The following is a 19,617-nucleotide window of genomic DNA, read 5'->3' as shown; positions in this document are numbered from 1 at the left end:
CTCAAATAAGAATGGAAATGAACGACTGCTACAGTCGCTTGGTTGGAAGTATCTCATTTTGATTTCAATTACAGAAAAAAATGCAAACACCCCAAATCCTCAAAATTCAATTTTTATTTTTTTTAATATTTAAATATTATTTTAATTTCAATCACAAACCAAATATGCAGAAGTTATGATCACCTCAATACTTATTTTAATTCATTCTAATCCCGATACTAATTTTATTTTAATCCTGGATCAAATGCATCCTAAATAGATAGAAATATTTATAAGTATTCTAAAAAATAATAATTCAGAAAATTTTTATTTTTTTATATATTTAAAATATTATGTGCATAACTGCATACTATTTTTTTTTTTTTTGTTTTATATGTGCAATTAAAGTAATGGTAGTTTCCCCCCTTCCAATGAATAAAGGGCACAAGAAATCTTGCTTTGAAACATGATATACGGTAAAGACAAAGCACTGCATCAAGGATTCTGATGGGACACTCAATGACGCTTCCGCCCCTTCTCAAGCTGCCAATGTTGACTTTGGTGATGGTGACCTCGGGCTGCGTCGAGCCTCCACAATGGTGACCAAAGCCGGATTCTTTAGTGCAAATTAGGAACCTCTGACCCTAAACACAACTTAGACCTTAATTAACTAAAATAAAAGAATTAGATAAAATATTGGTGGAGTTTTTTTTTTCTTGCCCAATGGTACAAAATAATACATAAATAAATAAATACCTGGATTTCGGTCGAAGTTTGTGATTGAGGAGGAGGTAGTCGGTACCACAGAGGTGGTAGCACAATTGGAACGGGATTTTATTTCCAACATAGTGATCCAAATTCTAAATACGCGGACGTCGATTAAATGCGGAAACCGGATGCCGCCCGTCTGGTTTATCTGTTGGGAGCGCTACTGGTCCTCTGGTACTAAGGTAATACTGGAGTAATGTACTCATATGCGGGTTTGTCTGTGCTGGTGGGGAGGGTATGAGAAACTTTCTACCTGCATCGAACATTCTTTAGTGGAAGGGGCTCTGTGGGGGCTCCTACACAGGTGAGGTTAATCCCCCCTCCCTCCCTTTGCTAAAACTAAAAAAAAGGGAGGAGGTAGTCAGCCTATTAGGATTTAGCCCGGTACTAAAAGGAGTTCAGTTACCTGAACTCCGCAAAGGATATTCAGAATTTGATGCACCCTATCTCATACTAATGCATACACTTGGTTCAAGTGGGCATGATTTGGATCAAAAGGTGGAGATTTGGTCTCCTGCTCATCCTATGCGCCAAATCATACATGACTAATTCATGCAATATAGAGTTGGTGTATAAGGCTCTTCCGTTGGGGTGTAACAATACAGGACCTCATCTAAAATGGCTACCTGAAATGTATTCTTTAGATTTTTTGATTCTATATAAGTACCAAGATCTATCCAGCAAAAAATTGATTGGGACTAAACACATGGCCGCACGGCTGTTACATTGGGTCAAGTAAGGTTAAAAGAATTTGATCATGGTTAGCTTGGAAATTTTCTCATCTTTCTTGGTTCACACTGTGGACCTGAGACTGACCAGAACAGGATGGTCCCTGATAGTATTAAATAAGCACGCACTTGCCCTCCTATTTTTGCAACGGCCAATGCGTGTTTGATCGAGTATTCGACGTCTTTCATGACGTAGGATTTTGCTGTCTAATATGGAATCCTCCTCTTATTTTATTTCGTTGAATAATAAGATAATGTATCAGCTGAGGCTGAAAGGGAATTTATTTCACTTTAATTTGAAATGGAGTTGGAAAAGTTGTCATCTCTAATGCTGGCCGTGCCTTCTATGGAAGTCTATAAGCCTATTTTTGGCTGGCGTTTTGAATGCGACCTATTGAAATCAGACTCAAATGTTTCATTTCCACCAGCTGAAATATTTATTGAGGCAGAGCTATACATTTCCTGAACACTAGCCAATTTCCATAGTCCACACTTTAGAGGCACCCATTTCCGAAAACAAAGTGCTGATATGAGGCATGGTTTCTCCAAGACAATGTCAAAAATTAAGAAACAGCTAAATCTGTAAAACTTCAAGGCATTTCTTGGACATGGAGAGGTTGTTCACAAAAAAAATTCAGCATTTGTGTAATATCAATTAATCCACAAAAACTTTGGTTTTGCTTTGGATGCTTGATATATGATACAAGTATACATCAAGGTTATATCGCGCAATCTCAAACTTCCATCTATGTTGAGATTTTGCCATCGGTTAGCAAGGTGATCACCATATTTTTCGCTTATTTAATAAAATACATCAGCATGTGATATTTATTTACAAAAGATGCATTTTTATTATTCATCTCATATATGTGGGAGGGGAAATAGAGCTAAGGAGGAGCGTATTTATCATAAGAGAGATCACATCCATCAATTCTTCTTTTCAGGAGATCACAGCCGTTGGAGCTTCCATCCTATCCATTGCACCTGTACATCATAACATGGATTCATAGCATAATTACTGTGGTCCCCATATTTTGAACCAATCAAAATCCGCCCCCCTTCGCACCCTGATTCCTGCTCCCATCCATCTCAACCGCTGAAATCACGCATGATTATAATAAATACTTTAGCGTGATGCACCAACACTGAGCTGAATCTCTCCAGATTCCAACCTAGGGGAAACCCAAGTTCCATTGTCTCGCAGAAAATCCACATAATTTTTTTCCTGGGCGAGTCACTCACAACCAGTCTTGGTCATTTCATATACTCAGCCAATCAAAGAAGAGAGGCGGAAATCGGCATAGGTTAACTAAACACACAACGCTGCGAATTATACAGTCCCTCCATTACGATTGGAGCGGGGGCAGGAACCCTTGCCTGGTTTCTCCGCCCCCTTAGCCTATAAAACCGACCCCCCTAACCCTTTCTCCTCCGTATTCACTCCTCCCGCTTCCGATCCCTCCGACTCGATCTGTTCCCGAGTCCGATTCGAGCGAGATGTCGAGCCCGTCGTGCTCGGCGTCGGACCTGGCCCCGCTCCTCGGCGGCGCCGGCAACTCCTCCGCCGCCGCGGCGGCGCAGTACATCTGCTCGCAGTTCGATACGATGGCGCTCCAACTCACCGACGCCGCCTCCGCCATCGACACCACCTACCTCCTCTTCTCCGCCTACCTCGTCTTCTCGATGCAGCTCGGCTTCGCCATGCTCTGCGCTGGATCCGTCCGGGCTAAGAACACCATGAACATCATGCTCACCAACGTCCTCGACGCCGCCGCCGGCGCCCTCTTCTACTACCTCTTCGGCTTCGCCTTCGCCTTCGGGGCCCCGTCCAACGGTTTCATCGGCCGCCACTTCTTCGGCCTCAAGCGCATCCCCCAGCCGGGCTTCGACTACTCCTACTTCCTCTACCAGTGGGCCTTCGCCATCGCCGCCGCCGGGATCACCTCCGGCTCCATCGCGGAGCGTACCCAGTTCGTCGCCTACCTCATCTACTCCTCCTTCCTCACCGGCTTCGTCTACCCGGTCGTCTCCCACTGGTTCTGGTCCACCGACGGCTGGGCCTCCGCCTCCCGCCCAGTCGGCAATTCGCTCCTCTTCCGCTCCGGCGTCATCGACTTCGCCGGATCTGGCGTCGTGCACCTCGTCGGCGGCGTTGCCGGCCTCTGGGGTGCCTTCATCGAGGGCCCCCGCATCGGGCGCTTTGACCACGCCAGCCGATCCGTGGCCCTCCGCGGCCACTCCGCCACCCTCGTCGTCCTCGGCACCTTCCTCCTGTGGTTCGGCTGGTACGGCTTCAACCCGGGTTCCTTCATCACCATCGACAAGTCCTACGGCCCGATCGGGTCCATCCACGGGCAGTGGTCCGCCGTCGGCCGAACCGCCGTCACAACCACCCTGGCGGGCTGCACGGCGGCGCTCACCACCCTCTTCGGGAAGCGCCTCCAGACGGGGCACTGGAACGTGATCGACGTCTGCAACGGCCTCCTCGGCGGGTTCGCCGCGATCACCGCCGGGTGCTCCGTGGTGGAGCCCTGGGCGGCGGTGATCTGCGGCTTCGTGGCGGCGTGGGTGCTGATCGGCCTGAACAAGCTGGCGGCGAAGGTGAAGTTCGACGACCCCCTGGAGGCGACGCAGCTCCACGGCGGTTGCGGTGCGTGGGGGATCATCTTCACGGGGCTGTTCGCACGTGAGAAGTACGTGAACGAGGTGTACCCGGGGCGCCCGGGGAGGCCGTACGGGCTCTTCATGGGCGGAGGGGGGAGGCTCCTGGCGGCGCAAATCGTCCAGATCCTGGTGATCGCCGGCTGGGTCAGCTGCACGATGGGCCCGCTCTTCTACGCGCTGCACCGCATGGGCCTGCTCCGGATCTCGCCGGAGGACGAGATGGCCGGGATGGATCTCACGCGCCACGGGGGCTTCGCCTACATCTACCACGACGACGACGACTCCGGCACCGGCCATGATGCCGCCGGGGGCTTCATGCTCAAGTCCTCCAACGTACGGGTCGAGCCCAATGCCACCAATCCGGTCTAGCCATGTCGTAATCCATTTCCAGTTTTCTCTTTTTCTTTTCTTTTCTTGCTTGATATATTACAGTAGACTCTCACTCTCTTTGGAAGGCACCCCCTCGCCCCCCAAAAAAAATATAAAAAAAAATTGTAATAAATACAGGGGCATGGAGCTTGTTTGGTCAACGTGATGGGTGGGTTGGTGGCAATTGGGTAATGGTGCTTTTCATTTTATTTTCTTCTCATGTAGTGGGCTATAATTATTAGAATTATCTGCGTGTTTGCATAGAAAAAAAATGGTATGGAGGGGATGACAAGTGGATCGTGATAAATTGATCATGGTGATGATGAATGATGATCTTGTCTTTTGTCTTTCCGGTTGCTTTCATATGCTCTTTATCCTTTATGGACTTTGATGTGTTTTGATGCCGATTGGATTATGACTTTACACCACTCTCTGTATCTCATTTCTCTTTTTAAATTTGGTTATTAGAATCAAGTTCGGTGCTCAACAAAATGATAGATGGATTCAGAATTTTTTTTAAAAAAAATTAATTTCTTGGTTCAAGATCTAAAAGTTAGCAGAAATAGAGAATCAATTGATTTAATGGCGAATATATATAATAAATATGATAAGAGGAGGAGAGATTTTAAGTTTTAATGAAGGGAAAAGAGAGAGAGAGAGTAACGATAGAGCGGAAGTAATAAGAAGGCACGTGTTTTGTGCGTCCAAAATGAGCATCCAAGGAAAAGGAGCGACTTTTAGAATCTCTTTTGAACCATCAAGCATAGTAGAGGAGGAGGAGGAGGGGAGAGATCTGTTCGTGGATCAATTCTGGAAGGCGGAAGGGAAGGGTTGACCGGGGTTGGATTCTTCAAAGATTGCGGGCTGTGATAGTGTGATGTCCTTCTCTCTCTCTCTCAACGACTCACGTACTAGGAACTTGGAATGGCCCCACCATCAGGTAATAAGTGGATCTGAAAAGCTTTTTTTATTTAAACTCATCTTTACCATTAATTTAAATTTCCCTATATGACCTCATTCGTGTTGATCTAAGTTTTCTATATATATATATATATATATATATATATATATATATTGATTTCGCTGCTCCACGGCATCTTTAAATAAATACTACTCATGACAATCAGCAATAATACCCATGAGGTCTTCCAATATTTTGATTTACTATGATCAGCTACATAGAAAATCATCCAATTTTCTGCTTTACGAAACCTAATATATTGCCCTATTAAATTTCCTCAAAATATGCTTCACATAAATAAATCAATGCTGTATTTAATCCTCGAGATATCTATCAACAATGGATGATTAGATTTTTGATTATGAATTTCCAAAGTGATTCAAAAGGTGACTGTTCTCGGACCCGCAGACTTTAATTCATCCAATGGGACTCTTATATGGAATCACCTCCACAAATCTATTATTCTTCACACTGTCATTGGAGCTCATTTTTAAAACAATTAGATACTCTTTTCATACTTTGCATCAATACCATACAGAATTTAGAAGAATTTCCACTTGATTCCGCTCAAAATCCAATCTGCATCTATACCCAAAATCCAAAAAGGAAATTCGGGAAAACAGTTCTCATGGCAATAGCGTTCAAGCCGTACAGATTTTAAACTGAATTAAAACTAAGATTTCGTTACCTACACGGACGGCAACAAACGAGGAAGAAAACAAATGGAGAACATTCTATTCGCGATCTCGGTTTCAAAATCTGGTTCGACGTCAGTCAATCTAGCGTTGTTCCGAACGGCTCTTTCTTTGCGGCCTGCGGCGACTAACGAGAAGTCTTCTGGCCTGACTTTCCTGACGGCTGTCGAGTGCCAACCATACCGATATCTCTGACAAGATAAGGAAGCGTGAGCCTTTGAAAATCTCGGCCAATAAATATTGAAGGAATTGAGGTTTACAAGATCTTCGATTAATATAACAAACACAAGCTGACCTCCATGTTTAACAGATGATTTGCTTAACTAATAACTAAAATATTAATTTTAAATATTGAAAAATAAAAAAATATAAATATTTTTTTAATGAACACCTTCTAAATATTTAAATTTGCGTGAATACCCTCTTAAATTTATATTTATTTCTGTACCTCATAAAACACTATTTTTGCAGAAATGCCCATATTTTAGTCATTTTAATTTGAAACCGTTAAAAAATTAATGGTGTTAGATGACGTAGGTACATATGCAAAAATAAAAATACAAAAAGAGAAATAGCAAAATAAGTGTTTCACGAGGATACATATGTAAATATTAATTTTGGATGGATATTCATACAAAATACGATATTTAGGAGGGCATTTATACAAAAGACCTTATTTTTTTATGCCGTAGCCACTGACATATTGTATTATATCAATGTGATTTTTCCTTTTACATTGCATGATATTTGGATTTACATGAAAAATTATTACTTTAAGACGAGCGATGACAATGAATGCACTTCCTTATCTTAGAAATGCCCACATATCTTTTTATATAATTATAAAAACAAAAAATGTAATGGTAAGCACTAATTCAAAAGTTCTTCGGATCTAAATCCGAAGTAGTCTCGTAGAAGCCCGGATGGAGCCACGAAGATAAGAGATATCAAATAGTAATATTCAAAGCTAAAGCCACCGCCGACGGTCAAACAGTCGTCATGTAAAGAAGAAGTCTAATGAGTACTACCCTCCCAATGTGTTTTCTTCTAAATTTTTGTTTAATGGATACTACCCTCCCAGTGGCCGTCCACACCAATCCATCTGTCATGAGCTTGTGGGGTAGTAGGATGGTAAGGATCCTCTCAACCAGCTAGAACCTGAAGGCCCCTCTAATCATCTCCTCATTCTACCTGCTCTTGCCAGAAATAACAAGGTCACTGACGGAGAGCTCTACCAACCTTGCCAAATCAACCACCATCGGTAATCAGCTCAACGAATATTCGACCATCCATCTATTTTTCAGAACCGTCTCCAAACAGCCTAACTAATCTATGCCCAAACTGTCGGTGTGTCAGTGTATGCGGTCTTGGTTACTTCATGTTATTCTTCGATACCGACACCAAAGCCGCCAACGACGGTCAAACAGTCGTCACGTAAAGGAGAAGTTTAATGAGTAATGGAGGGCAATATTGGCTCAATGCGTTCCCTTCTAAATTTTTGTTGTTTTGCAGTGCATGAGACCTTTAGACACGCACTTCTCGTCCATTAGCGGATGATACGTTTCTTCGTACTTTCTACGAGCCAGTTGACAAGCCAACCTAATCATCATCTTCTGGTGATTCCTACAATGATGCAGGATTGAAAACCATTGTCACAATGACCATACCACTTTCCAAAAGGCATGCCACTGCACCAAAATGGGCACGCGTGATTTATATTTCTTCTTTCTTTAGGAAGATGATGTTGTTTATAAGCACTGTCTTGAGCTATTACACCCTAAAAGGTGTCGCATGAACTTTTTATTATATAAATCGATGAATGGCACTTCTATCTTTATCTTCTGCACTTTCTCGTGTTTCTGTAAAAAAAAAGGCAAGGATTAAACTAAGCTATGTGTATATATTATAGATAAAGTATTTATAAATGTGTTTAGGATATATAGGTGAAAATTGATTATTAAATTTTTTTTAAGAGAAAAAGGAGATCTATCCATTCTATAATTACCTAGATCAAAGCAGCCGGTTATATTCATAACAACATGTGAGTGAAGGATTTTAAAATCTACAGTGCATTAGAAAATATATTGGGTAAAAGTAGGTAAAAAAATAAATATTATTGAGTGAGAAAAATGGAAGGAGATCCATCCGCAATATGTTATCTACTGCTAGTACTTAGGATGTACTATCCAATATTCAAACCTAGAATATATGGTTGCTAGGTAAAGAGTCATGACTATTTAAGACAGGTCCCAGCTCATGACTACACAACATGAGAGCCATAATACACCCTGGACTCCATCAAATGCCTTGAGCTTTGCATATCAAGAGAATTTTTGCATGGATCTTACCAGAATCATCTATACAAATGCGTACATGTGAAGCACCTCTCCACTTTGAGAATATTTGGTTGCTTGACTAGAAATAATATGAGTAAAAAACTGAATAAGTTCAAGGCATCATCGCCTTTATAATTAGGAGTCCCACAAATCCCTGATTTGGCAGCTCAAAGGAGCATTAATGCTAACTTGCTGCTAATTTCATGCTAAAAGAAAGGTGACAGAAGGAAATTTTTGAAATGAGTTTCAGATGAAAGAGAAAGTAAGCCTCCATTTCAAAATGTATGCTTTTACAAATGTAGGATTCTGGAGTTTGTTTAGGTAACATATAATTGATCGAGTTGAAATCAGGCATATTCTGAGATCTGAGACAACGTTGCCATCAAATTATTCATATGGCTAAACCGATCCAAGAAGTTAAACAAAAGAGTTCAAGCTTCTCATAAGAAGAGAGGTGATATAAGAATTATCAACATGATAGCACAGTTAAAGACAGTAAAATTTAGAGATTCATGACATATCATGTCACAGAAAAGGAAGGGTGGGGTAGAGATTAAATTAAAGGATCATAAAAGGGAGAAATAGTCTCAATGGAAGTGCTAAGATTGACAAATTCTAGAGACAGCTTCCACATCCCAAATTATGTTGATACTCCATCAACAAGTACATTTTTGTTATTGCCGCATATAAGAGGCTACAGCACAGTGCCGCCTTAATACCTGACCTATTTTGTACCGATGACCCTTCCAAAACCAGCTCCTTCAAAAACAGACCCTGCCAAAACCAGCAACAGATATCAGCTGTATCAGCCTTTTGAATGCTATGAACTGAATCTCTAAAATTTCAACCAGGAATGTTAAAGATGGCAAGGATTGTCTGGTTTGTGGCCCTAGCACCAAAAATGTTAACATCGTTTTGAATTGCTGCAGAGTCAATAGGGTTGAGCAACCCAAAATGCACTCATCAAAACATCCTAAATAACCAGATATAAAACTGCAAAATAATCAATAACTTATGGAATGATCAATAGATCTTAATAAGATTGTACCTGCAAGTGTTCACCATTGTTACTTGTGATCAGATTTATTCTGGAGATTGTCTGGTTCGTTGCCAAGCACAATGATTACTCATGTACTTTTGGATTTACACACAGACAAAACTTCATTGGATTAAAGGTCTCAGGACTCATTGCATACGCCTTGCTTCATATACTTATCAAAAGATATTCAATGGTAAAGCGGAAAAATGTAAAGCTGATGATTTCTAGAGGAAAATTTCGATGATTAACATATCTAGAGGTGTTCAAATCGGTTCCTCCGTCTTGTTTGTACACCAGAGCACTATAATATGAAGATTGCAAGCAAAAGAAGGTAGAAGGCCCATAACACTTCAAGAAGGCATTTAATATTAGCAGATAAATGTTCTGAAAAAACATATTAGCAGATAAATAAATCACCTGGTGCGTAAATTTTAGTGGCTTCTAATTTCCACAAAGAAACTCAAAAGGCCTTTGTCGCCTTTCCCAATTTCAGATCCAGATGTGCTTATCAGACTGATGCCCTACAAGAAAACATAAGTTAACATTGCATATTTCACTGTCTACTTTGTTATTGCTATAACATACATACAGGATTTCAGAAGTTAGTTATTCCAGCACTTATTTCAATTGCTTCTGTAATTATTATTGTGAGGAAGGGATGAGAAGGAAAGCATTATAAATAAAGTGCACAACAGCGAAAGAATATAGTACACTTTATAATTGCCAACCAGCTACGGTGTGTGAAAGCTACTACAGAAGTTATGAGACACGAGTGCTTTCAAAATATGTCATGTGGCAAGCTGGAAAGAACAAGTAGATGTCTCCCCTGGCCAAAGACTGACCCTACAAAAACCACAAAATGTGATATCGCTTAATCCTGCAGCTCCCATGTAGATGATTATTTTTAGAGAAGTAGTTTGATTCATAATACAAGTTTGATTCATAATACAAGATGTGACGGAACAAAACCATTCCATTGCTGCGCTTCAGTTTACATCTCAGAAGAAATTGGTTTATGTCCTTTCAGGAAAAACAACTGTATCTGGCTTATTCATTGTGTAGACGCTGCCCATACTTCATGACCAAGTAAAACCTAAACCTAGCAAAGGCTCTAAAATCACATGTTTTAACAACAAATGCACATTTCTCATGGAAGTAAAAGATGCTGCATCAACAAACACTTAAGGGTCAACTTGATATTGAATTTCCTGTCCCTTATATGAATATAGAGAAGCTGGGTTCCAGAAAAGATTGCATAAGCACATACAAATTGCAAATTAAGTATTATAACAACAAGACGTTTTCTTAGTAGGGAAAATAGATAGAGTTACATTTAAACAAAAATTCATCTAATTCATCCACTGCAAGTTCAAGACCCAAACCCTGAGGGCTAGTAACAAAGCTACAGGATAAAACATCAAATTGCTACTATTTGGCAATATTGAAATTTGACAATGAGACACCACAGATTAGTATGAGCACAGTAATCTAATTGATAACCCCACTTTCTTCAAATTAATCTCAGATGTTAACAAGCATGAAGGTAGTATTTTATTCTGACACATTTGGAAAAATACTTATGATTTTCATCTATGAACTTACATCATGCGTGGAAGATCATTAATGAAAGTAACCAAATATTTAAATTAGATGTAACAGGATATTCCAAGGGTTCCAAGCATTAGAACAGGCTGCAAATGATTTAGCTATTGCATTCGTCCTCTAGATGAGAAAATAAGACTCCATTATGCTCATTCATTCAAGTTCTTTATAACATAATATCGAAACTTCTGAAGCAGTCACAGTGCCATTTCATGCAGAAAGCACCATTCTGCAATGCAGTTCCTGAAATTTCCTTCTGTAGGAAATACAGCCCAGCAAGGTAATGAATTGCCTGCTTCAAAGCTTCTTCTTCCTTTTTTACTTATTTCTTCTTTCAAACTGAAGTATGAAAATTGGAAATCCAATGTTGTCCTTGCAGACAACACAAAAAATGAGTATGTAGATACATTCTATATGCAAGTATGATTTTATGCATGTCCTAATGTGTGTGTGTATGTGTATATTCACTCTGATGCCATTAACAAGTATGAGGCAGCTATAGAAGACATCTATAGAACAGTAGTTCTATCACTCTCGTCATTGGTCTACAGGTAGCTATACTATTGTGGCTGTATCAGGAAACTTCTAACCAAGCTTATCTAGAGAACGAGGTGATTCTGATTCGCCCACTAGATGACAGATCAAAGGATTGAATATGAGATTAAATGGAGCTGATAAATGAGTGTCTTACAATATTGGACATTTAATTACTTGTTTGGTATATTTTATACCAATGATTTTCAAGGTGTTGATAGCTTCAGCTAGTCCAGAAAAAAAAATGTATCATCAAAAAGCAAACTACTCTCATCACTGAATTGTTCTTCTATCTGATGATGTTAGGGAGTGTCCATCACTCAATTAACAGAAGTTGGTGAACAACCCATCGAGAAGGTACCTGTAAGGCAACTGGAGATATAGATCACAAAATTGTAACTTGAGCTGATACCAAGCAGTTAAATCTGGTTCTACAAGGTCCTGACTTTAGGCACTGAAGAAAAATACATTGATCCAATATTTTCACATCTCCTCATGCTTCCATCAATCCAACCAACAATTCTAGGACCTTATAAATCTCCTCGGCTTCAGGATGGAGCTTATCACCAGAATAAAACCGGTGAACTTTGCTATCCACCTCAATCCAACTGCATCCAGGCAACTTCTTCCCTCCCCACTCCTTCAACATCTTCCTGACATTCCCCACCTCTCCCCATTTACCACATTCACTGTATAAGTTTGCCAACATAACACCATAATCAACATTATTCGGGTCTATCTCCAGCAGCTTCCTAACTGCCAATTCTGCTAACTCTGTATTCCCATAAACTCGACAGCCATTGAGCAAGGATCCCCACACAACTTCATCAGGCTCGATTCTCATCCCCCTCAAAATCTCCATTGCATCTTCAAATCTTCCAGCCCTACAAAGGAGGTCAATGACACACCCATAATGCTCGATCTGGGGTTCAATCTGGTAGTCCTGGCTCATGGACTTGAAATAAGCGAGTCCTTCATCGACCAATCCCCCATGGGTACAAGCATTCAAAAGCCCCACAAATGTGACCTCATCGGGCTTGATGACCTCAAGCTCCATCTCCTTAAATGTCGCAATCGCACTCTCACAACGCCCATGAAGCGCAAGACAATTGATCATAGAATTCCATGCTGTCAAACTTTTGTCAGTCAACATACTGAAGATCCATCTCGCTTCCTTCAAGCTCCCGCATTTCCCATACATATCAATCAGTGCATTTGAGACAAAGGGACTATGACCCATATGGCTCTTGAAGATATACCCATGCACCCATTTCCCAAGCCGGAGCATTCCAAGGTGGCCACAAGCCGAGAGCAAGCACGACACAGTTGTCTGATTCGGCCGGGCGCCCTCCAAAACCATTCTCGCAAACAGCGAGACCGCCTCAGAGAAGAGCCCGTTCTGGGTGCACCCAGCTATCACCGCATTCCACGATGGCACATCCCTCTCAGGCATCTCCTCGAATAACGCAATGGCATTGCCGATCTTCCCAACCCGCCCGTACCCGGAAATCAAAGCGGTCCAAGAAACCACATTTCTCTCAGGCAATTCATCAAACAGAAGTCTTGCAGTGTAAAGATCCGAGAATCTAGAGTACGCATCGAGGAGAGAGGTCTGTACCACGGTGTAACCATCGAAACCGGTTTTCAGAATACGTGAATGCACCGATCTAACCAAACCAAGACTAGAGGAATCCGAGCAAGCTTTCAAGACATGGGGGTAGATGAATTCGTTGGGGCGAGAGCGGGCGCGGCGGAGCATGAGGTTGAATAGGTGGAGGGCGGAGGCGGAGGCGGAGGCGGAGGCGGAGTCGGAATGGGAGGAGTAGGCGGTGAGCATAGCGGTGTAAAGGTAGACGTTGGGGAGTTGGAGGCTGTCGAAGATGAGACGGGCGTAGCGGAGGTCGGCGAGGACGAGGGCGCAGAAGCGGACGAGCTTGAAGGAGTAGAATTGAGTCTGGCCATGGCCGGTGGCGATGAGGAAGGCTTGGAGTTGCTTGAGATGATTGAGATTGGCGCATTTGTCCAGGAGGGACAGGATGTGCTTGTTGAAGGTAGGCCGAGGGTCGGGGTTGGAGGGCATCAATATCAGCTAAGCGGGTGGCCGACCGCCCGCATAGATATTCTGCTGACGTTTATAATGAAGTGATCTACCTATTCTTACCCCGGCAAAAAGAAAAAAAAAAAAAAACCCTGTTACCTTTTTAAAAAGTATTATAATACAATATTAAGATAATCATATGATATATTTATGTAAATAGAAACATGTTATTGCAGAATTTTTTTGGATTTATTCGAACACGAGAAATGGAATCAACCAGAGATCGTATGGTTGCCCCTAATTACTTTAGATTAGAAATATTAATCTCCACCTTCTATCCTATATCCATTTCATCTCTTGATCTGATTCTAACTTGAATGGAACAAAAAGAAACAAGAAAAAATCCCTCTGTTCAGCTGACCAGGCGGATAGAGGTACAGAACGATGAATTGCATACTTGGGCGCTAGTGAAGGTCCAAGCAGAATCAGTCAGCAAAAGCGGTCGATAGACGGGTCCCCTTTCTTGAGCTGCAAGCCTGCAACCAAAGCCATCCTCACCTCACCCCCTCCAGCCCCCAAAGCAGCCCAAAGTCGTAAGAAGTGATACCATCCAAGGAGAAGCACCGTCATTGATCACTTAATTCTATTAAAGCTAAATATGTTGAATAATTTTTTAGTTATCTGTTGTCCTATTCTTTGGGTATTAGTTGGCTACGTGTCTTTAAGCTTCCTAGTTATCAGGATTACATGTTATATTGTTTTTTAGTGGCTAAGTGGTTTCTAAGTAGTTGCTAGGTGGTTTCTAAGTAGTTGCTAAGTGGTTGCTAATTTCTAGCTTAATTTAGTTGTTGTTTTTAACCCATTTTGTAAGGTCGTTTTCTTTCTCTTGAAGAATATGAACAGATGAATTTTCTCTTTCAATTGGCTTGAGTTTACATTCCTTTAGTTTGTTTCACTTGTAAATCTGTTTATGCCCAGCAAGTGTTAGCTTTAATTCCTCAAAGAATATTCACCTTAAAGCTTCTGTTCAACTCTGTTTTTCTACATTTGGTATCAGAGCAGGTTCATTGAGGGGACCAAACGCAGCAGCTAATGGCGTCTGAAACCTTTGTGCAGCCAGCAATTCCTCGCTTTGATGGTCACTATGATCATTGGAGCATGCTGATGGAGAATTTCTTGAGGTCCAAAGAGTATTGGGATGTGGTTGAGTCTGGAGTAGCAGAACCAACTGCTAGGATGTCAGAAGCTCAGAAGGCAGAGTTGGAGGCTTTAAAATTGAAGGATCTCAAAGCAAAAAATTATCTTTTTCAGGCAATTGATCGGACAATCTTGGAGACTATTCTTTGCAAAGATACCTCCAAGCAAATTTGGGATTCAATGAAGAAAAAGTACCAGGGAACCACAAAAACAAAGAGGCAGCAGCTTCAAGCACTTCGTTCGGAGTTTGAAATACTTCGAATGAAAGAGGGTGAGACTGTTACTGACTATTTCTCTAGGACAATGGCAATTGTCAACAAATTGAGGACCCATGGTGATAAGACACAAGATGTTACTGTTGTTGAGAAGATACTGCGTTCAATGACACCAAAATATAATTTTGTTGTCTGTGCTATTGAGGAGGCAAATGATCTTGATGAAATGTCACTTGAAGAACTTGAAAGTTCCTTGCTGGTACATGAAAGGAAGCTGAATCGACAAGAGCAGAATGAGCAAGCTTTAAAGGCCACAATCGGCACCTCTTCTTCATTTTCAAATAGATCAAACAGAGGAAGAGGCAGAGGTAGAGGAAGAAATCAGCAAACTCAGTTTTTTGAAGGAAGAGGAAGGGGGCGTGGCAGATTTCAGATTTCCTATAGACCAAAGTCAGCAGACAAGTCCAAAGTTGAGTGCTTTCGGTGCCACAAGTATGGGCATTATCAATCTGAATGTCGAGCTAATTTGCCTAACAATGAAGGAGAAAAATCAAATTTTGCAGAAACTGAGGAGGAAATATCCTTGCTGATGGTATGTCATGCTGGAGAAGGGTCAAATAAGAACCTGTGGTATTTAGACACTGGTTGCAGCAATCATATGTGTGGAGACAAGGCAGCTTTCTCCACCTTGGATGATTCTTTCAGAGATAATGTGAAGTTCGGAGACAATTCTAAAGTCTCGGTCATGGGAAAAGGACAGGTGATCATTCAAATGAAGGGTAATGCCTCTCAAAAAATTTCTAATGTCCTTTATGTTCCAGAATTGAAGACCAATCTGCTAAGCATTGGTCAATTGCAAGAGAAGGGTTATGAGATTATCATCAAAGATGGAGTGTGCCGGATTCAAGATTCCAAATTGGGCTTAATTGCTCAAGTTAAAATGACAGCTAACAGAATGTTTCCTCTGCATCTAAATTGTGCTAGTCAGTCATGTTTCTCAGCAAAGACAAATGATGTGGCTTGGCTGTGGCATTCTCGCTATGGTCATCTAAACTTTGGTGGTCTCAAGCAACTTCAACAAAAGAACATGGTGACTGGTCTGCCTAATTTTGAAAGTCCCTCAATTGTTTGTGAAGAATGTGTTATTAGCAAGCAACACCGTGATCCATTTCCAAAGGGGAGTTCAACCAGAGCAAGGAGGCTATTGGAGATTGTACACTCTGATATTTGTGGACCAATTAATCCAGTTTCCAATGGAGGTAAACGCTATTTCATTACTTTCATTGATGATTTTAGTAGAAAAACATGGGTGTACTTCTTACAACAAAAGTCTGAAGCTTTAATGGCTTTTAAAAGCTTTAAAGTAATTGTTGAGAAGGAAGCAGGGAGTCAAATACAGGTGCTGCGTACTGATTGTGGAGGAGAATATAACTCACAAGAATTTGCAAATTTCTGTGAGACACATGGAATCAAGAGGCAATTGACAGCAGCCTATACGCCCCAACAGAATGGTGTTTGTGAGAGGAAGAATCGCACTATCTTAAATATGGTGCGGAGCCTTTTGAAGAAAAGCAACATTCCCAAGAATTTTTGGCCTGAAGCAGTCAACTGGAGCATTCATATTCTGAACAGAAGTCCAACTTTTGCTGTTCAAAATATGACACCTGAGGAAGCATGGAGCGGAAGAAAACCAGGTGTGGATTATTTTAAGATTTTTGGTTGTATTGCTTATGCTCACATTCCAGATGAGAAGAGGAAGAAGTTAGATGATAAGGGAGAAAAGTCTATCTTTCTTGGTGTTAGCAATCATTCCAAAGCATACAAGCTGTTCAATCCAAACACCAAGAAAATCATCATCAGTCGGGATGTGATTTTTGATGAAGGAAAATTCTGGGAATGGGATGAAGGCAAAGCTGAACAGAAGATACAAGTTGTTTGCTATGGGGAAATTGAAGAGGAAAAACAGCAGCAACCTAGGGAGAATGAGCAGCAAACACTAGGGAGTCAGAGCATCATTCCAGTAGCTCCAGCAACTCCACAAGCTCCAGAAGCTGAATTAAATGAAGGACAGCAGTCTCAACGTGTCAGAAGAAGACCAGCATGGATGATTGATTATGAAGTACCTGGAATTGAACAATCTGATGAGGAAGAACTGACATATTTTGCTCTATTTTCCGACTGTGATCCTACAGTTTTTGAAGAGGCTACCAAAGAATCCAAATGGCAGAAGGCAATGGATGAAGAAATTGCAGCTATTGAAAGAAACAATACTTGGGAGTTAACTGAACTTCCAAAAGGGAAGAAGGCTATTGGAGTAAAATGGGTCTACAAGACAAAGTTGAAGGAGAATGGTGAGATTGACAAATACAAAGCTCGTCTAGTTGCCAAAGGTTACAAGCAAGAATTTGGTATCGATTATAAAGAAGTTTATGCACCGGTTGCAAGGCATGATACGATTCGCTTGGTAATTGCTTTGGCAGCACAGAATTCATGGCCACTCTATCAACTGGACGTTAAATCAGCCTTCTTGCATGGAGACTTGGATGAGGAGGTATTTATTCATCAACCCCCTGGTTATGTTAAGGCTGGAAATGAGCATAAAGTGTATAAATTAAAAAGGGCATTGTATGGACTAAAACAAGCCCCACGAGCTTGGTATAGTCGTATTGAATCTTATTTTCTGAAGGAAGGTTTTGAAAAATGTCCTTATGAACATACACTTTTCATAAAATCAGAAGGTGGGAAGATGCTTATTGTCTGTTTGTATGTAGATGATTTAATCTACACTGGAAATGATATGGTTATGTTTGATAAGTTTAAAAAGTCTATGATGGCTGAATTTGAGATGTCAGATCTTGGATTGATGCATTATTATCTTGGAATAGAGGTGAATCAATCTGCTACAGGCATTTTTATTTCACAGAAAAAGTATGTTCAAGACATTTTGGACAGGTTTAGAATGAAGAATTGCAATCCTGTCAGCACACCAATTGATGCAGGAATGAAGCTTGTTAGAAATCCTGAAGGGAAGAAAGTCAACAGCACTTTGTACAAGCAAATAGTGGGAAGCTTGATGTATTTAACTGCTACAAGGCCAGATATCATGCATGCTGTGAGCCTTATCAGTAGATACATGGAGAGTCCAAAGGAAATGCATCTTCTGGCAGCAAAAAGAATTCTCAGGTACTTGAAAGGTACAGCTGAGTATGGTTTATTTTATAAGAATGGAAAAAAGTCAGAGATGTTTGGCTTCACAGATAGTGATTTTGCAAGGGATCTTGATGACAGAAAGAGCACATCTGGTTATGTTTTTATGATGGGAACAGCAGCTGTTTCATGGTCATCAAGAAAGCAATCGATTGTGACTTTATCAACAACTGAAGCTGAATTTGTAGCAGCAACTTCATGTGCTTGCCAAGCAATATGGTTGCAAAGAATTCTTGAAGAATGTCATTTCAAGCAAGAGGGACCACTTATTATTTTCTGTGACAACAGCTCAACAATTAAGATGTCCAAGAATCCAGTTTTTCATGGAAGATGCAAGCATATAGATGTGAGGAATTATTTCTTGAGGGACCTTGTGAAAGAAGGGGTCATTGATCTTGTCTACTGCAGAAGTGAAGACCAGATTGCTGATATTTTTACCAAACCTCTCAAGTTGTCAACATTTCAGAAACAAAGGAAGTTGCTCGGTGTTTGTATGTTGGAGAAGTTATTAAACTGAACTTTGATATAAAGTTTAGTTTAAAGGAGGGTTTGTTGAATAATTTTTTAGTTATCTGTTGTCCTATTCTTTGGGTATTAGTTGGCTACGTGTCTTTAAGCTTCCTAGTTATCAGGATTACATGTTATATTGTTTTTTAGTGGCTAAGTGGTTTCTAAGTAGTTGCTAGGTGGTTTCTAAGTAGTTGCTAAGTGGTTGCTAATTTCTAGCTTAATTTAGTTGTTGTTTTTAACCCATTTTGTAAGGTCGTTTTCTTTCTCTTGAAGAATATGAACAGATGAATTTTCTCTTTCAATTGGCTTGAGTTTACATTCCTTTAGTTTATTTCACTTGTAAATCTGTTTATGCCCAGCAAGTGTTAGCTTTAATTCCTCAAAGAATATTCACCTTAAAGCTTCTGTTCAACTCTGTTTTTCTACAAAATATACTTAGGAGAAGCCTTGTAAAACTTATTGGTCCACGTATGCTTTATCTAATTATGTGCGTGCTGAGATCCTAACTTCTATCGCAAATGAACTCTCCACGCATATTTTTCCTTTTCATTTATTTTTTGTTATAGTAATGGGATAGATACGCAAGGAATCTTCCAGACAACCAAACTCCTCTCACTAAATGCTTCCTTGCACCGTGCACAGAACGGCTGGACGCTGGTGTTCATAGATACGCATAATAGATTTACTAATACACCTATTGTGAAGATATTCCAGAAGGGGCAAAGAATCAGAATTCACAAAATGCGAAAAAATCACAAAAATCTGGAACGAATTC

At 40.8% G+C, this 19,617-nt stretch overlaps 2 protein-coding genes across 5 annotated transcripts; one reads left to right on the top strand and one right to left on the bottom strand.

The window, feature by feature from the left end:
* The first annotated feature begins 2,865 nt into the window (after positions 1–2,865).
* On the top strand, positions 2,866–4,871 carry LOC103715435 (ammonium transporter 1 member 2-like). Its single transcript, XM_008803050.4, has one exon. It carries the CDS (start codon positions 2,973–2,975, stop codon positions 4,506–4,508), a length of 1,536 nt encoding a protein of 511 aa, XP_008801272.1. The 5' UTR covers positions 2,866–2,972; the 3' UTR covers positions 4,509–4,871.
* A 4,130-nt stretch (positions 4,872–9,001) lies between these two features.
* Positions 9,002–13,828, bottom strand: LOC103715434 (pentatricopeptide repeat-containing protein At1g33350). 4 transcript variants are annotated; one of them, XM_008803047.4, is made up of 3 exons: positions 12,037–13,827; positions 9,549–10,060; positions 9,002–9,423 (listed from the first exon to the last, which is right to left on the bottom strand). In XM_008803047.4, the coding sequence occupies exon 1, from the start codon at positions 13,753–13,755 to the stop codon at positions 12,169–12,171; it is 1,587 nt and encodes a 528-aa protein (XP_008801269.2). In that variant the 5' UTR covers positions 13,756–13,827; the 3' UTR covers positions 9,002–9,423; positions 9,549–10,060; positions 12,037–12,168. The 4 variants fall into 4 exon arrangements, with proteins under 4 accessions (XP_008801269.2, XP_026663623.2, XP_008801270.2 ...); XM_026807822.2 differs by having other exon boundaries at positions 9,002–9,274; XM_008803048.4 differs by having other exon boundaries at positions 9,002–9,274; positions 9,957–10,060.
* Between the last annotated feature and the right edge of the window lie 5,789 nt (positions 13,829–19,617).

This window comes from Phoenix dactylifera, chromosome 2 (genome assembly GCF_009389715.1).
Source record: "Phoenix dactylifera cultivar Barhee BC4 chromosome 2, palm_55x_up_171113_PBpolish2nd_filt_p, whole genome shotgun sequence".
In the NCBI taxonomy this organism is placed as follows: Eukaryota; Viridiplantae; Streptophyta; class Magnoliopsida; order Arecales; family Arecaceae; genus Phoenix; species Phoenix dactylifera.
This window is presented reverse-complemented; position numbering and strand designations above follow the sequence as displayed.